The sequence below is a fragment of the Tauraco erythrolophus genome, chromosome 11 (genome assembly GCF_009769465.1).
Source record: "Tauraco erythrolophus isolate bTauEry1 chromosome 11, bTauEry1.pri, whole genome shotgun sequence".
NCBI classification, from domain to species: Eukaryota; Metazoa; Chordata; class Aves; order Musophagiformes; family Musophagidae; genus Tauraco; species Tauraco erythrolophus.
In genome coordinates this window covers 21,640,159-21,657,659 of record NC_141475.1, presented here as the reverse complement: position 1 = coordinate 21,657,659, position 17,501 = coordinate 21,640,159, and the positions used below count along the sequence as shown (strand labels likewise).

The 17,501-nt window shown below is 39.3% G+C and overlaps 1 protein-coding gene across 1 annotated transcript; it reads right to left on the bottom strand.

Annotated features, from left to right (window-relative positions):
* Positions 1–439: 439 nt before the first annotated feature.
* GNB4 (G protein subunit beta 4) lies at positions 440–17,220 on the bottom strand. The gene is made up of 10 exons (XM_009986526.2): positions 17,063–17,220; positions 11,156–11,255; positions 6,739–6,777; positions 5,913–6,019; positions 4,877–4,940; positions 3,885–4,047; positions 3,628–3,694; positions 3,284–3,485; positions 1,836–2,052; positions 440–573 (listed from the first exon to the last, which is right to left on the bottom strand). The coding sequence occupies exons 2-10, from the start codon at positions 11,210–11,212 to the stop codon at positions 467–469; spliced, it is 1,023 nt and encodes a 340-aa protein (XP_009984828.1). The 5' UTR covers positions 11,213–11,255; positions 17,063–17,220; the 3' UTR covers positions 440–466.
* Positions 17,221–17,501: the final 281 nt, after the last annotated feature.

The following is a 17,501-nucleotide window of genomic DNA, read 5'->3' as shown; positions in this document are numbered from 1 at the left end:
AACTCAGAAGTGACATCTCAGGTTAAAAGCAAAGCTATAAATGTAATTCCTTAAAAAATGCAAACATATTTCTTTACATACAGACAAATGTTACATGATTGGCTGCTATAATGTTTATATTCTGTTATGTACAAAAAAAGTACAGGATTAGCAGACTGAGCACAAGCAAAAACCCTTCAAGGACAATCTAACCAAACCACCAAAAACAAAAAGACTGGCTCTTAGTTTGTCGGTCACCATGATTATGTGTGCTGGCCCCTTTTTAAAAAGTCAGTGATTTCTTCCCCCCTCCCCTATTTCTTCACTTGATTTTTTTTCTAGTTTACAGAAAGCCTTTTTGTGTAATAATCAGTGAATAGAAAAACTTCACCTGCAAATACAAGGTAGAAATGTTATTTCACAGCTATAGGCTGCAGCATTGATCTCTCCAGATCTCAAATGGAGAATGTACATGTTTGGCTCCCAGTTAATTCCAGATTCTGAGAAAACTGTCCCAAGACCCTGTAGCTACAGCCATGCCATCATCAGTAACACCTAAACAGCTGACACGGTTGTCATGGCCAGCAAGGACACCTGGAAAAGAAGAAGCAATGAAAGTTAATATTCCCAGGATGTTCAGCTGTTACTCTGCTGTCCCAGGTAAGTCTTCAAATTTGCTAAAAAAGATGTAATGCAAGATCTAATCATCCTCTTTGTCTTTACCCTGAAGAACTACACATTTCACAAATGCCATATCGAGTAACTCAGTAACGAGGTTTTAAAAAATACATACACGCGATACTGCCTCCGTTTTTCTCTCTGCCCTTACAACTTCATTCTGCCCCAAAGACCTCCTCATCCCTAATCAGGCTCTCTACTGGTTTTTCCCCCTATTTTCAGCAATGCTGTCCACAATTTCAGCCATCGAGTACTTCCAAAATCAAACGTGATGTCTTCTGACAACACCGTTGATACAGGAACTACTTTGAGTTTCTCATGTTTTGCAAACCCTAAGGATTAAAAATGCCTCATATGTTGTGTCAGACTATTAGAAAAGCAGCACTGTACTCTGACTCTTCGTGCTGTGTTTTTGCTTTCCTTCTGCCCCTTCTTGCACTCGTTTGCTCTCCCGAGGTACCACCTCCCAGCCTATTTAAAACTCAGCCTCTCCACGTCCCTTAAGGCGAGGGATGTATTTTCAGTCTGAACAGCAGAATCAAGGTTCAGAACTGAACCAAGGCCCATCATTTGAGCAACTGTACGAAGTGGGAAAGCTGTAGCTGTGCTATAAACATGCTGCCTATCCTGACAGAAGTGACTAATTCAAGGACTAAGAAGTGTCCACTTCCCCTCCCTCCCAACAGCTGGAAATTATGGTCCTCAAAGCAAAAAGACTACAGTAACTTACTACTATCTGAATTACTTCCTCTGATGGGTGCAAGAGTCCATGCGAATGTATAATTTTGTATTACTTAATTTCATACACTTCAGTGAAATAGATTTTCTGTAGGTGTAATTTTGGATGCTGTTCCTCAGCCTCAAGAGCTGGTATATGCCAGCACACAGGTATGTAACGGCCAATACCCAAAACAGGAGTATTGCACCGGCTGCAGCATTTACTCCACGCATCATATCGATGAAACTGTAATGCGATGTAACAACTTGAAGATATAACCAAACACAACGAAATAAAAGGATGCCACTCCAAAAGAAAACAGCCTTAAAAGAAAGTAAACAGATTCTGTAACACCAGCAATAGCACTGGCAATGTACTGGCTCTGCATTTTCCATTTTGAAAACCCATCTTGTGCTAAGGGAGTGGAAAACTTCAGCACGCTGCAGTTCTGTGTACTCACCTGCTCTCTCCCCTTTCAGAGTATCCCACACGTTGCAGTTGAAGTCATCATAACCTGCTAGCAAGAGGCGACCGCTTTTTGAGAAGGCTACAGAAGTGATCCCGCAGATGATATTGTCGTGTGAATACATCATTAATTCCTGATCTGCACGTAGGTCAAAGAGTCGGCAAGTGGCATCATCAGATCCAGTGGCAAATGCATGTCCATTAGGGAAAAACTGAAAGTTTTAATTAAGAGATAGGAGTTTGACACCAGAAAAATACGTTGGTCACACATTATTTCAAAAACATCACAGGATTATTTTGCCAGGGTGACCAGATAAAGGCAGAACAATTTATTAAAAAAAAAAAATAAAAATCTGCATGTTAAAAAAATGCATATACACAGCTATGCAACGAAACACTTCTAGAACAGTATTGGTAACACCTGAATGACTGGAATTTTACCCAGACAGCTCCTGCACAAGGTATGTAACAGGAGTCAAAGGGGAGGCAACTAACTCCTACAAATGAAGCAAAACGCAGTTATGTGCATCCTGGCTGTGGGCCAGGAAGACCTGGGTGAAGCAGAACACAATGTTCCATCTTGAGCTGGTCAGCCAGGTTGGCTCAGCCAAGACAGAAGATTCCAAGCAAGCGATTCAATTTCAAAAAAAAGTCTACTCCAAATCAGAGTCATTCTTACAACAGCCATATTGATTGAAATGGGAATGAAAAGAGCTCAACACATCTCAAGATTCAGGTTTAAGTATAGGAACTGCATTTTTCTGCTAGTCATGCTTTTGGTATTTTCTCAGCCTTAATTTTTCATGTTTATCAAAAACAGATGCAGCTTAGACTTAGATTTCATTCCTTATTTATTAGAGCTTGTATCTTGCAGATCAGAACATAGTGTTACTATGACAGAGAGGAAATATAATCCAGTTTATAAATATTACCAAATGATTCCAGGGATGAATATTCAACATAAGTACTGATTTTGACTTTGTCTTCCAGAATATTTTACTGAAAACTCTTTTCAACAGAAAATGTAAAGTACACTTTTGTTCAACAAAAATCTTTAAGCTGAGGATGCCTGGCTATTTTGCTTCCTCTCAGCATATCGCATTTATTTACAATTTTCAGTTTTTATTTCCACACTGCAAAAAAATTCCTCACCTCCATTCTTTGCTTCTTAAAAAGAGTAAGGTCTCCTTTACTGAACAAGAGAATAGCTGGAACTATTCCAAGAACACTTCAATGCATCATAGATAACGGTAATAATAACACAGCTATAAACTAAATCTTAAGTTATTAGACAACCTTCTTATTACATACAATTTAACAGTCTCTGCCCTAAGAAAGTGATTTTAAATCGAGGTAACCCAGTAAACTATAAGCTGAATTCATGCACCTTTAGCTTTTATCCTCCCCCTTTCTTCCCATGCAGAAATAAAAATGATCACTTACACAAACTGCATTAATATCTGACACATGCCCTGTGAACGACTGCCTGCACATTCCATCTCGAATATCCCAAAGCTTTGAGGAAGCATCACAGGCACCCGAAACAAAAGTTCTCATATCTGGACTTAGAGAGAGACTCATCACATCGCCAGTGTGCCCAGTGAATGTGGTGGTCTGTTGACCAGTTTCAATATCCCACAAAGCGCTGCAGATAAAGCAACAACATTAACACAATGTATAGGGTTATTTGAGAGTTTAAGTTTTAAATACAAATTAAGGCATTGGGAGGGGGCAAGGGCCGGGGGGGGGGGGGGCACGCAAGAAACCAACAGAGCTAAAAAACTCACCAAGTGGTGTCTCCTGAGCTAGTGACAATTTGGTTGTCATCTAGAAAACGGCAACAGGACAAGTATCCTAAAACCAAAACAGTTGTGTTAGTTTCAGGCCCAGGAGTAAAAATGGAAGCTTAAAACCCAAGAGCACTGATTAAAGCTCTCCCCCAGCTAGTCTGTAACCACCAAAACCATTTTGCAGTACACCTCAAAGCAAGATCGCTTCGTTGGGCGCACAAACACAACGCAGCGGAAGGAAGAACACGGCTCACCTGTATGCCCCGGCAGCTCTCGGCTCACTCGCACATTGCCCTCTCTGGTTTTTAAGTTGTAAATGGAACAGATGTTGTCCAGTCCACCACAGGCAACATAGTTTCCAGACGGTGCGTACGCACAAGTCATCACCCAGGAGGATCTCAGAGGAATGGCGTGCATCTGCGGAAAAACAGAGCGCGTGAATGCCACACCACGGGTAGCTTTCCTTCTTCCCTGAAGTCATTCACATCAGCTCATGAATCACAGCAGATTAAACACACCAAGGAGACTGTGTGTCGTGTTTCACTATGTTGATTTTAGAACACACCACAACCCATGTTCATATTTATACATCCATACTTGGATGAAAAACACCAGTAGTCTCCAGGGTAGATATACAGAACTTCACAATAACATTATTTAATAGCAAAGCTATTCTAAACTTAAACATTTACAACATTTGTTTATTCTACTTCAATTTCTTTGTCCAGTTCTTCTACATCTCTGAGCTGTAGGTTATAGAACGGTTGTACCCATGGAGACGGGACAGTTTACAACAGCCGATTACCACTCCACACTCTACTTAAGCTTTTCTCATTTTACAGCTTTTTCCCGCCCCCCTCACCTTTCTCTCCTCCTTTCTTGCCATCAAAAGCAAAGCATTCTTGTAAATTTCAAGGTTGAGTATTTCTACAATTTTAAACCAAGTTAGTTTCAGAAGCAACACCACACAGGCAGAGAGCAACAGCTACAAGACATTGCACTAGCAAACTAGAGTGAAAACACCACATATTACCAAGAATACTGCTTCTGAGACACAACCTACAACATATCTCTAGCAATCAGCTAGTCTTGAAAGCAGGGGAAAAAAAAAAAAAAAGGATTATGTCTGAATTAGAAAGCCTGCTTCTTTTCATTTCTGCCTTGCAACCATTGAAAAAGAGACACAAACCCCCTCAAACACACAAATTATGCAGGAATTGTTGGTATGGATTATAAATAACTCTACCTTATTTGTTGTATAACTATCCCAAATAATTAATTTTCCATCTTGAGAAGCACTGACTAGTAGCCTAAATATAAACACAAAATAAAACATGTTAATACAAACCAAACAAAATGTCAAAACAGACATACATCATGCATGATTACCAAGTGATTCAGAAATTTCATAATTTCTGTACTACCCTCTGCCATTTTGTGGGTTTTCTTCTGAAGGAAGAACATTTGTTGGAAAAAATCTCCAAAGGCCTATATATTACCTGACCAAAGAATCCTGTGTCCACAAGGACTCATGATTAACAATGGACAAAACCAAACAAGTTACTGAAAACACATTTTATGACCTCTCTCCACAGCTGCTTTTATTTTTAACATACCAGTATTGTACCTATACAGCCACACAAAAATAAACAAGAAACTTAGGGGAAAATAAATCTTCTATTAAGAGCAGATTCTAGATGTGTTTTCTTCTGGACTACATGACAGAGTAGAGCACGAGGCACTACTAATGTCTGACCATCAGCTGCTCCGAAGGCAGCATAACAAACCTCCTTCCTAGAAGCTAAGTAACTCTTCCCACTATGTACAAATGGATCTTTTTTTAAATTAAATAAAACTTGTCTGTAAAGCTTTAAAATCTCTGTTACCACAGAAGTTACATAATTATTCAACATCTTGGAAAATACAATATCCACCATTCAAAAAACATATCTCACCACACACCCTCCTCCGCTTAAATAGATTGGAAGAACTTAGTTATAATTAAAATAAGGAAAAGGCAAAACGTGTGGTATGAACAGGTGAAGTACCTCTCCTTTCAACCCAGGCTTCTCTATTACTGCTATGCAACCCTCACTGGTTTTAAAAAGGGAAACCATAACTAAAAACAAAAAAACCCACACACCACAGTCATGGTCCGTGATTCTCCCTGTTGAGGGCATCAACACCATATCATGTGGTTCCCAACACCTGGTATTAATTCTCAAGTCTTTAATCTGGTTTCTAACCCTTCAACTTCAGGTTTAAGGATCACTTGTACAAACCTCGAGTCGGATCCCCAGTGCATAGCATAGATTTTGGCTAAGTGACCTCGAAGCGTACGCCTTGTTCGCATTTGAATCCGACCCACTGAGTCCAGACTTGTTGTGATCTAAAAATAAATAAAACAAACCCCTGAAATACTGAGAACTATTTTTAATACACAAGATAACTAAATATATTTGAACTTTGATAGAAAATAATCTATCTTGGCATGCAACAACAACAACAACAACAAAAGATACAAGTGTACAACTCAGGATTAGGTCCATGCAACACTGGGGAAAACAGATTTTACAGAAGAAACACTAACACACTTCACAATGGCTATACCTGAAACTTCAGAAAGTTTCGGTTTTTTAAATAATACTATGTGATACCAAGACTATTTTAGAGTATCAAATCTGGAAGTTTTCAATTAAAACCAATGGAAGAAAATCCTCCAAAATTTACTGCACTTTTTAGAGCATGGCAGAACTTTAAAAGCGAAGTATTTTTGTTTCCAAAATACAGCTACAAGACATTTAATTAAATCTTTCTAAATATACTAAACACAATAAATACACTCTATTGAAAAGGTAAACTGGAAGCAGGATCCATTAAGATGGTGGAGTTTTTAACTGGTTGGGCTCTTTTGTTTATTTTTTGGTTTCTGGTGGGGTTCTTTTGCTCTGTTTTAAGTAACTCTATTAATACACCATATATTTCCATAGGCTTCTTTCACTTTATTCTTTCAGTTACTAAACAGGAACATGTTACAGTCACAAATTGTAGGGATTTTTATTTTTTTATATATCAAGTAATAGCCTGTACACAGAATCAAGAACATACCTGAGCAAGAGTTGTGTCACTACACGCTTTCCTTGCATCCTGAAACAAAGAATGGAACAATTTGAATCTCAGAGACAACACTGAGCAACGACTGAAGAGGAAGCATCTAAAGGAAAAATAACTCTTAAGCCAGACTTCCCCACAATCAAAAAGCCACAAGCCAACAATAACTTACACACCAATATGCCTTCTGTCACCCTAATAGGTTTTATTGTCCAAGGAATCTAAAGCACTGGCACAGAAGCAGCAGAAGAAGAGGGACTTCAGAAGGCCCATGTCCCAGCAACCTTTGAGTCCCTCTTTCTACAAAGTATGTGATTCAAAGGCATTTGGAGACATCCTGAAGTCCCAGTGCCTACCCTCTTCCCTGTATTCCTTCCCTGGTGTGGGTGTGCTTGCTCAGGGTGTGCTGAGCACCAAGGGAAGAACTGATCCACCTGAAAAAGCAACCACATATTACACTTGATTAGCCAGCTTTGTGGCAGAGGAGACTCTTGCATTAACACCCTTGCCTCCACAGGTGGGACAACGCTGATTGTGAGAGGCAGGATGAAAATTAACAGGCAGGAGATCTGGAGAGCAGGACAGACAGCAGGCTTACAGAAGCTTCAGCTGCTGATGCACTTCATACAAAATGAAGGAAAAACACAGCCAACATTCTCATTTGTTTCATGGAATGGTTGGTGCTTGGGTCTCCACGCAGATACTTTGTTGTTTTCCATTATTTCAAACTCTGTGAGCACAGGACTTACTTTCTGTGTATTACTGAACCCCACCTCGAAAACAGACTTCAGTTTCATTTGTATAACCAGAGTGACAGATTGGACACCTGCCACAGACGAGCACCACTGAGCCTAGTTTGCAACACTCCGGTTTTGCAAAACCTGGTTTCAGTCACAGTCGCGAATGCACTGTGCTGCTGCAACCCAGGCGCCCGCCTTCGGAAAAAAAAAGCAGGCATGCAGTCAGCAACCACTTCTGAGAAGCATGGTTTAAAATAATTGGCTTAAAATTAGACAGGAACTCTACAGTACAAGTTGAAGATAAAACTATCAACAGCAGTACTGAAGGACCAGCCACAAGACTCTCTGTATTCCCTGCAATTTCTCCAGATACCTTCCCATTTCTGTAACCACTGAAGCAGGCAGCTCACAAAGATGGAGGGCCACCTTCACCACCCATCTGTGTGTGCCCCCACCACAAGAAGGCATTCCATCTGCATGCTAATGGACACGTCCTCTCTGAGAGGAGGAAAGGAAACATTTACTCACACGTTTTGGAACTGCACCAACGCATTCAGACCAGGATCTCAAAATTTTTCAAGCTCTTGCTTGAGAGTTACTTGACATTGCAACTTCAACAATTTTATAGTGCATGTTTATTTTGACCATCCTTTATAGCTTTCCTCCCAGAAAGCAAGCCTGAGAGTGGATTAAGTCATCTCAACTTATTTTTAAAATGTCTAAACTGTAGAAATATTTATAAAATGTTGACGTCTGGAATCAAGAGGGGTTTAAAATACCAAAGCAGCAAATCCCCCAGCACTCAGGACTTATTTCATCCACAGGAAGACCCAGACTGAATTTTAAACAACTTTAATTGTTTAGTTTAGCTGAAACACTTGAAGATGTTCAACATAAAATGAATTCTAAATGCAATCTGAATGAAAAAAAAGCAATTTTTCTTAAAGAAGGTGCTATTAGCAACACCTGTGCTTGAGGCTGTCATACTTGCCATATGATTGGCAAAGTTCCAGGAAAAGCAAAGTTTCAACAGGCTATTTGAATTCTCACATTTTAACTGTCATTTCTACACAGGTATCATCATAACACAATCATTAGTATCATAACATAAAAAAGTTCCTTTATATAATTGTAGTTTTTTCTCAGTTCATGCAGTAGACAATGCAGAATCTGTGAGGAAAATCAATCTATGTGTAGTCCCTACAATATGCTAGCAAACGCACTTAAGATGTAATTTTTTTTCCCAAAATCATATATAATTTTTTAAAATATAATGTCATTCAATTTCAAAAGACCACTGTACCAAGTATGCAACACTTCCAAAAATCATATCCTGAATTTCAATTCCCGAAGTGAGGACATGCACCATACGGGAACTTTTATAGACAGAAATAGGAATTAACTTAAACCACAAAGCCATCCTGCCATCTAATAGTTCATCATTCACTGTTGTTTCAAACTTCTTGCACTAAAATTCATGCAGTCTTATTTTTTCCCTTCACCATAGTGTATCTGTGTACAGAACTGAGCTACAACTGTAGTAACTGCATGGGGAGACAAAGGCACTCACATCACCTAGATATGACAAGAAAAAATAGTATCACTAGACATTTCTAAAACATTGCAGGCTAAAAAGTCTCTTTGGAAATTGACAGCTACGCATCATAGTTTATTCTGCTTTAGGAAGTTGCCAGGTACAAACTCACTTTTAATTCACTTATAAACACAAAGATGACTTTAAATTATTATGTTGTTCGAGAAAATACCAGGCAAAAAACAAGAGCTGTAAATAACTGAGATGGCAAACTGCTAGCTATATATAAAACATCAAATGTTGTTAGCAACCTCATCTCTCTTTAGAAGTGCATCAAAAATAATTTCTGAACATTACCAGCCCGCTAGATATTCTAGACACTTAAAAAACATGAATTTTTTTTTAGATCCTATATCTATCCTCTTACCCATCCAAAAAAAACCCACCTATTCAGAAAAAAAACCCTGTGTCATGATTTAATAAGATAAATATTCTTCTATACAAATATGAAGCTGAATTATTTTGTCAGAAAGTTTTTTGAAAAATGATTAAGTCATCAGGAGTATTTTTAATTGCATATTAATCTGAAACTAAATTTAAGCATAAGGTATCCAACCCTGCACTCGGATCCAAAGAGGTAAACACTAATTGCCAATGCTGAGCTAAAGGACTCCAACGGCAACACCCACAGTTACTCTGCTACATCTCTGCAGATCTAGTTTCAAGTTTAGGTGACAGTTACGAGAGAAATGTTAAACTGACCTAAAGCCACAAAATGGCATCCTTATATGAAGAGCCAATCAGATTTTTATACTCCAAAATTTAAAGAGCAAACATTCCTGCAACAGTCTAGCTCTCTTACTTGCCTAATACCTGTTTCCACAGAACACCGTCTTGCATAAAACCAGACTGATTGATTACTAAGACTGAATCAAAAACTAACTGGCTCACCCCAACATAACATAACAAGAAAATCTCTACACCTCAGGCTGAGGAAGAACTGAAAAATTCTGTACACCTTTTATTTGTGCAATGCTATAATAGAGCTTAAGTTTACAAAAAACGTGTTTTAAACTTAAATTTATTTGCATTCCTCTACAGAGCTGCTAGAAGGGGCAGCCAGTACCGCAACACCGACTGACCCCTGGCTTGTCCTTCATCAGTGTATTAAGTGAAAACAACAGGACTCAGAACCCTCCTGGAATGACACTGAATGAGGAAAGGACCATTTGCTCCCACCACAAGCACTAACACATGAAGTGTGATTATAATAAGCAGCCAAATGCCCACTGCACTAAGCGGCAGACCACCACAAAACAACTGCTGCCAGCAGATACTGTGCTAAACAAGTCAGTGTGTGTGCAATGTATCCTAACAAACCTGTAGTCTTAGTTGATAGTAACGACAGCAAGTAAGGCATTCCCATACAAATCAGATTTGTGGATGCTTCAAGCTTAGAAAAAGGAATTTTTGATGAAGATTAAACAGACTTTGAAGATCCTTATTATGCTTCGTACTTTCTTCTCTACTGAAAACTGCAGCACTCAAGTATACAGGCACGTTGCAACAGATTCCTGGTAAGCTGGCTTTGGGCATGACAGCTCATACTTGGTTTATCTTCAATGAGTAATTTCAACAGGGGGGTCTGCATTTTCAAAAAAAATAAATTCAACAGGAAGCAAAGAAATAGGACCTGTAGAAACGCCATCCACCCTTGGAAGGTTTTCGTTCACACTCCGTGCTTTGATCTGCATGTTAATATTAAGAGTTGCAGTGCAGTGGTCACTTTTAGCCCAGAAACAAGCTTTTCTAATATCCTTAACTTCTCATGCCTAGGTTCTAGATGTTTGCTGCTCACTTCTTTTTAAAAAAATTCAAAATAAAAAATTTGCAGACACACACCCCCGTACTAAAAAAAGATAGCAAACTTCAATTGGAAATAAAACATTTTGTTCCAGAAATATTACGAGTGCATTACATTATACCAATGGCTTACTTTTCTGATTTTTAAACAAATATTCTGAAAATATTTTAAGCTCTGCACAACTGAAACAGGAACAAGTAATAGATGCAAACTTTACACTTTATTCCTTTAAAGAAGGAATTTTATTATGAAAAATAAGCAATTAGCAATTCTTACTCTGATCTGATTTCGCAGCTGCTCTGCCTCCTGTCGTAACTGTTCCAGCTCACTCATCTTCTTCAGTCTCTATTTCTCACACTCCACCAGTGAAGAAAATCTGCCAAAAAAGAGGGACAAAAATAAGTTTCAGTATCACTTTCTCCTCTTCAAAAAAAACAAAACAAAAACCCCCATGAACCTGTATATATTTATTCTACCTGTAGAAAGGCTTCCAAATATAGACATTCCTTTTAGTACATCGGCTAATAAATTTGTCAAGATCAAAGTTATTTCAATTCCTGAATTACCATGAAAAGCAGAATGAAATGAAGTATATTTTGAATGTAGTAGCAACTGTCAACAGAACCACCCACTGCACTTTAAAAAGCTGTTACTGAATGCATTTGTAGCACCATTCTTTTCAACCACCCCGAAATCCCTCAGTCTTCACCCCAAGATGGCAACAGAGAGCAAAGACTGCAAGTGTCACCTTAAACATTCACCTTTGAGCTCTGAGCAGTGCTATATACAAACACCTTTGCACAGGACATCCAAGGTGTTCTTTTGTTTTAACTGAAGATTAAAATTTTGAATCCTAGACTACAGCCGAAATAGAAGATTTTCTACAGGTTTTTTTCCATATTTTCCTTGGGTAAGGATATTTTCATTTCAAGAGCATCCATACAGGGAGAAGTGATAGTAAAGTCCGAACCATCCCTAAAAGCATCCCCAGTACAGCAGTGCAGTCAAACACCACGACAGAGACCTCTTAAGTTTATTCACGTACATGTATGCCCTTGCACTGAAAGTAAAACAAGACAGTAGCTTGCTGATGAACAAGCCGGGCACTTGTTTATATTTTTTTCACGATAGAAAAAGCACACCAGAAAGATGGCAGTGCTAGTCCAACTACATTACCTAAAAAGCCCAAAACACTTCTCGCTTATGGAAGAAAGATGAAAGTCAGACTACTACTCGCAAAATGAAAATTGAGGGAAGAAGGCGGAGAAGTGGGGAGAAGAATCTATTCAAAACATTATTCTAAGCTTTTATTTAAGCATGAGACAACACAGTAGTGTCCCCCGAATTTAGTCCACTGAAAAACAGTGAAAAAGCAGCAGCAGAAAGCGTGTCTGGTACGTTGTAGACCTCTAGGGAAACTCCTGTATTTGTTCTACCTATGGGTTCTTGGTAGTTCAGTAGTGACGTGCTCTAAAAGACACTCTGGGAGGCCTTTTTTACCATCTATAAAAAACGACACTTCCTACATGTAAAGAGTGAAAGGTTCTGGTTCAAAGTAACTTACTAATAAGATAATCGACCTTGGACTAACAGCTTATACGAAACTTCTCACTACTCAAGAAGAAAAGTGTCTCTTCGATAATTATCCATTTACTTTTTTTTTCCCCAATCTGAACCTCCATGCTTTCCACAGATATCACTGCAAAGTCCATTTCAGAAAAAAAACAAACATACACAAATTGGATCATTGCCAAATCAAAATACATCCTAATCAGTAAGAGCATAGTAGCGACTTAGAAGGTTTAACTAATATTTTCAGCTATACATAAGCAAACTACGAAGTTCACACCTTTCCCTTCCTTAAACTTATGCTCTGTTCAACTACAAAGATATTATAGTCTATATGTGAATATTCTAAAAGACTGTTTCATTTACCATCATCTTCCTATTTCAGAAGCCCAGACTAACATTGCTTAAAGCACAGCAGGCATAAAATACAAGTCATCAACACTAATGTCCAATTTCAAAAATTATGCATTAAAAACTGTAATCACTTTAGCTACTCACATGCCTTTATAGTCTTTGAAGTTTAATTATAATTTTATTTGATTGGAATACTATACCTCTATGAAATATAGCCTTGCTTTCAGTTCCGACAGTGTCAAATTATCCTTTTTAAAATATTTTCCCTTTTTTTGTTCTAGAACCTACACAAAGGTAACAAAGACAAAAGAGACTCAAACGTCTAAAGCAATCCAGCCATGATATCTGTCAATGTTTCAGCAGTCTTGCATGCTATTTTTAACAGAAGATAAAGATTCCTAACAGAGAAGTTGATATATCTCTAATTTTCTGAGAAGGGAAGTCAGCTCCTGCTCTGTGATGTGGCACACACTTCAGTGTTCTGTAAACAGTAACTTCAACACAGAGAATAATTGATAATAAAGAAAAGTGACATTACTATTCAACTGGAAGCATGCACAGCTGCTCACGAGTAGCTAGAGTCAGGGCATATTTTTTTTTTTTATTATTGATAAGTAAAATTATGAGCATATCAGAAAATCAGCTGTAGCATTGCACCAGCACTCAAAGACCATCACTGACCATGCCACATTTCAACCATAAAGTCAGTGTTAATGACTTTAATGTCATTCATGTCAGTACTGTTCATCATTAATGTCATCTGTATCAAGCTGCACCAGCAGCTAAACAGCTTTAAACCATGTTACATCTATACAAGTCCCTACACGGACATAATCCAGCTTCAGAAGCCTTCACATCCACCCATCTTTACCTTAAAAATCAGTTCCTAAGCAAATTAAAAGACAATGACGTTTCATACTTTTTTTAAAGATTTTTTTTTTTTTTTGCTAAAAAGTCTTAGCAACATCAGTATGTTCTAAACTCGCAAGGTCATTAGTATTACTGCTCAGCAGAAATGTATCAGTGGTTCAAGGTCAAGCTACACCTCAACAAATGTAACAGCCCTCAAGCCAGCAGGCATTTCTACAAAATCTATGTTCATTTAGAACTGGATTACTCTAGCTTTAAGTATTAACGTTCCTTTCCAGTACGCAGCAGCTGAAGAGCAAACTAGGAGATATTTTTAAGCTATATATAAACACCGGGATACTACAGTAAACAAACTAAGTGCACAGTTTAACCATTGAACTGAAGTGCATCCAATGCTCTGTTGTACTGGTGGCTGTAGCTTGCACTACTACCGCTGTGTGTTCAGATCATCATCCACCATGAAGTACTTAGCAGAACTGTGAGCGAGATGCTTCCACATGGGATTTTTAAGGTTTTTTAAGCACTATTTTGAGGTGCCCACAGGAAACCACAGAAATTGAGTGGGTAGAGAAGCAGCTCTCATGGATGCTTTTCCAGATTCACTCTGCAAGCAGCATCTCTGAACTCTTGTCAAACTACTGTGTGAACATTTTGCTGATGCCATACTCACGACAGCAACGCAGGAAGATGAGCACGTGCCTGGAACTTGTGCACACAGATACATCTGTGCCTGTTTTAATGCTTCTGATGCTATAGTGATATGGGTAAGAGAGAGGAAGAGAGACAAAGCCATAGCGAAGATGTAGTTATGTGCATAGACCATTATCCAGACTAGATTTACTTGCTGTAAATTGTTTCTAAGTGTATCTGAGGAAATCAGTGAAGCGCAGCAAGAACACAGAACTGAGATGGCTGGCAGCAAGGACAGAGCAGAGGCTGCATCCTATAAACCTGTCCTCAATGCAGAGAAGCAGGTCATCACCACAACCTTGAAGTGTGCTATTTCCAATCCATCAGATAAAAAACAACTTGCTTTTTATCAGATTAAATGCTGGGACTGCTTTTGCAGGACTTACAGGGATTGCAAAGAACAGAAATGATCTCTGTACTGTAAATTTTTCCTCATACAACAAATTACTGAAAATCTCAGTGGATTCAACTCCAACCTGTACCAGGTTACAAAGGACACATGCCTGTTCATTCTCTCCTCCAGGAAGATCAAAATATTACAGCCAGGAAGAAGCACTGCTCCACAGCCTGGAAAATTCTTTATTCCGACCGTGAACTTCCTCAGGAGCCCAGCTGTATCATACTCGGCTGTGCCTGCAGTGAAGCCATTAGCTCTTGCACCTCTATGGGCAAAAAGAGTCGGGATTCCTCTTGCCATCTCAAGAGACTGGAGGTAACGTAATGTCTGCCTCTCTGACTTAATAACATTTTTAATAAACGTTTAGTCAGAGAAAAAAAATACTCTGAGTTACCTTAGATGCAGAATACTAGTGGTGTCTGCTTTTCAACACTCACAGGTGGAAACCCTGATGAAGAAGCCAGATGCTTCTCTTCAAATGCAATTCATGATGTACGACAAATAATATCATCTGCCACAGCAAAGAGGCCTTGAGGGGATGAGCAACAGGAAGGGGAAGAACTTTTAATACCGCTGGTAGCTGAGGGGTGTTCCACCACAGGACACCCAAGCGATTAGGAAATGAGGTCAAGGACACGAGATGCTTCCCATCAGAAGCAACAATGCAGGGAGCTCGTTGTGAGCAGTAACTATTGTGTAACCAAGGCGGCACAGTTTTGCCCTCATAAAAGCAATGTCATTTGTAGGCTAAACTGTACCTCAGCGCAATTTTTCCTCAGCGGACTTGTACAAGTGAATTTACTGATACCAAAATAAAGTGCCTCCCGAGGCAAAATAATTAACTAAGTCAGATTCCACAGCATATCTAGTGTCAAGAAAGCCACTGGCAGGCTTGAGTGCTCCACAGATCAATTACCCCTTAACTAGTCTTGATTCAGTGGCAGCATCATTTGCCAAGAGTTTAATTCTTCATTATACGTGCAGGCAGTGACAAATTACCAAAGGTTCTTGTCTCAAAAGTACTTTCTCTGCAACCTGTGGACTCAAGCATTGTGGCTGAAAAAAACCACCCTTTTCTCTGCAAAAACTCACTCCAAATGCACTTGAGGACACACTGTAAGAATCACTGAATCATAGAACAGTCTGGGTTGGAAGTGATCTTAAAGATGATCTAGTTCCAACCCCTCTGCCATGGGCAAGGACATCTTCCACTAGACCAGGTTGCTCAAAGCCCCATCCAACCTGGCCTTGAGCACTTCCAGGGATGGGGCAGCCACAACTTCTCTGGGCAACCTGTTCCAGTAGCTCACGACCCTCCCTCATTGTAAAAAGTTTCTTCCTTGTATGTAATCTAAATCTGCCCCCTTTCAGTTTAAAGCCATTGCCCCTTGTCCTGTCACTACGTGCCCTTGTAAAAAGTCCCTCTCCAGCTTTCCTGTAGGCCCCCCGGGACCTCTGTGACACATCGGCCAGCGGCAGTGCAGGACACAGCGCCTGCACAAGCCAGGATGCAGGGAGCTCATCAGACAGGGACCTGTCGACCCCATAGCATGGAGCGGGAGGCTGGCGCAGGAGCTGAGAGCCGACACAGCTCTGGAAAGCCAGGAAATGGGCTGATATTTGGCAGATTACTCAAAGCAGAATAGTCAGGCACGTAGTGATAGGAACCTTTAGTTCTGCAAAGCAGAGCTATTTCTGTCTCAGAAAAGATTATACAGTTTACAAACTAAGATGGTAAGTAACTTGGTTTCTTTAAAAAAAATAAAATATGCATTTTCACTTGCCTTGGCAAGCTTAGCTTACTCCCATGTAAAATCACCATATAGACAGGAGGGGGAAAAAAAAACACAAAGAAACCCCAACACACTACAGAAGTGTAAACACACCCCTCCCCACAACAAAGCGCTGCTATTTTTGTGCCAAATATATAGAGATTAAAGGGACTGCAGAAAGAACAGTCTGTCTGACTGGATTCTTAAGAGCTATCGACTGAATAATATGTAGGCAAGAGTTTTATTTTGTATCAAAATAAATCAGTCCTTTAGAATTGAAATAAGTGTTTATCTATACATATGAACCTCAGTTTTTCAATGCATATGCATTAAGATCTCACAAGCGATCAACATACAGCAGCAGAAATTAGGAGACGAGGTTTCACACAGCTTTCGTGTGATCATCCCTGCTAGCGATCACACAGGTGGCTAAACATAAGGAATGCTAACTATAGCGCTTTACTAATTATAGGAAAAAGACACCAAGAAATACTCCAGATCTCTCTCAAGGGAGCTATATTGGTAACTCACACGCATTTGGGCTTCAGTCCACAAAACCTTTAGATGCTGAAGTCGCTTGTGTCAAGTCACCTGCTTGTCTTCTGTAACTGCTGACTGCGTATGCAGGCTTTGCTGTCCCACCAGCAGCAGACTGAGGTTCTGGCTCTAAGCTCTGGCAGCATACACAGACTCACACCTATACATTCAGGACGTGCCAAAGAAGATTTTGATAAAACATTTCCTCATTTAGTGACACTAATCAAGACTTCGGCAGCTTTGCCCACCCGTTTATGACTCCCCAAAGCCAGGAATAGAGAAAAAAAACATACAAGAGGTTTTATGTCTTACAGCCTGAAAGGAATGGATTTCTCATATTCAATAACAGTTCAATTTCTATACACTTTGACATAGTGGACAAAGACTTGTATAAAGCAAAATCCCTGCCTGTACAACAGCCATTTAAAATAAA

What these genes read in the sequence shown, in the direction of transcription:
- GNB4 (XM_009986526.2), bottom strand. Translation starts at nt 11,212, where the DNA reads ATGAGTGAGCTGGAACAGTTACGACAGGAGGCAGAGCAGCTGCGAAAT. An exon ending in GTGACACAACTCTTGCTCAG is followed by an intron (nt 6,020 to 6,738) that starts GTATGTTCTTGA and finishes ATTTATTTTTAG; the next exon opens with ATCACAACAAGTCTGGACTC. An exon ending in CAGATATTAATGCAGTTTGT is followed by an intron (nt 2,053 to 3,283) that starts GTAAGTGATCAT and finishes TAAAACTTTCAG; the next exon opens with TTTTTCCCTAATGGACATGC.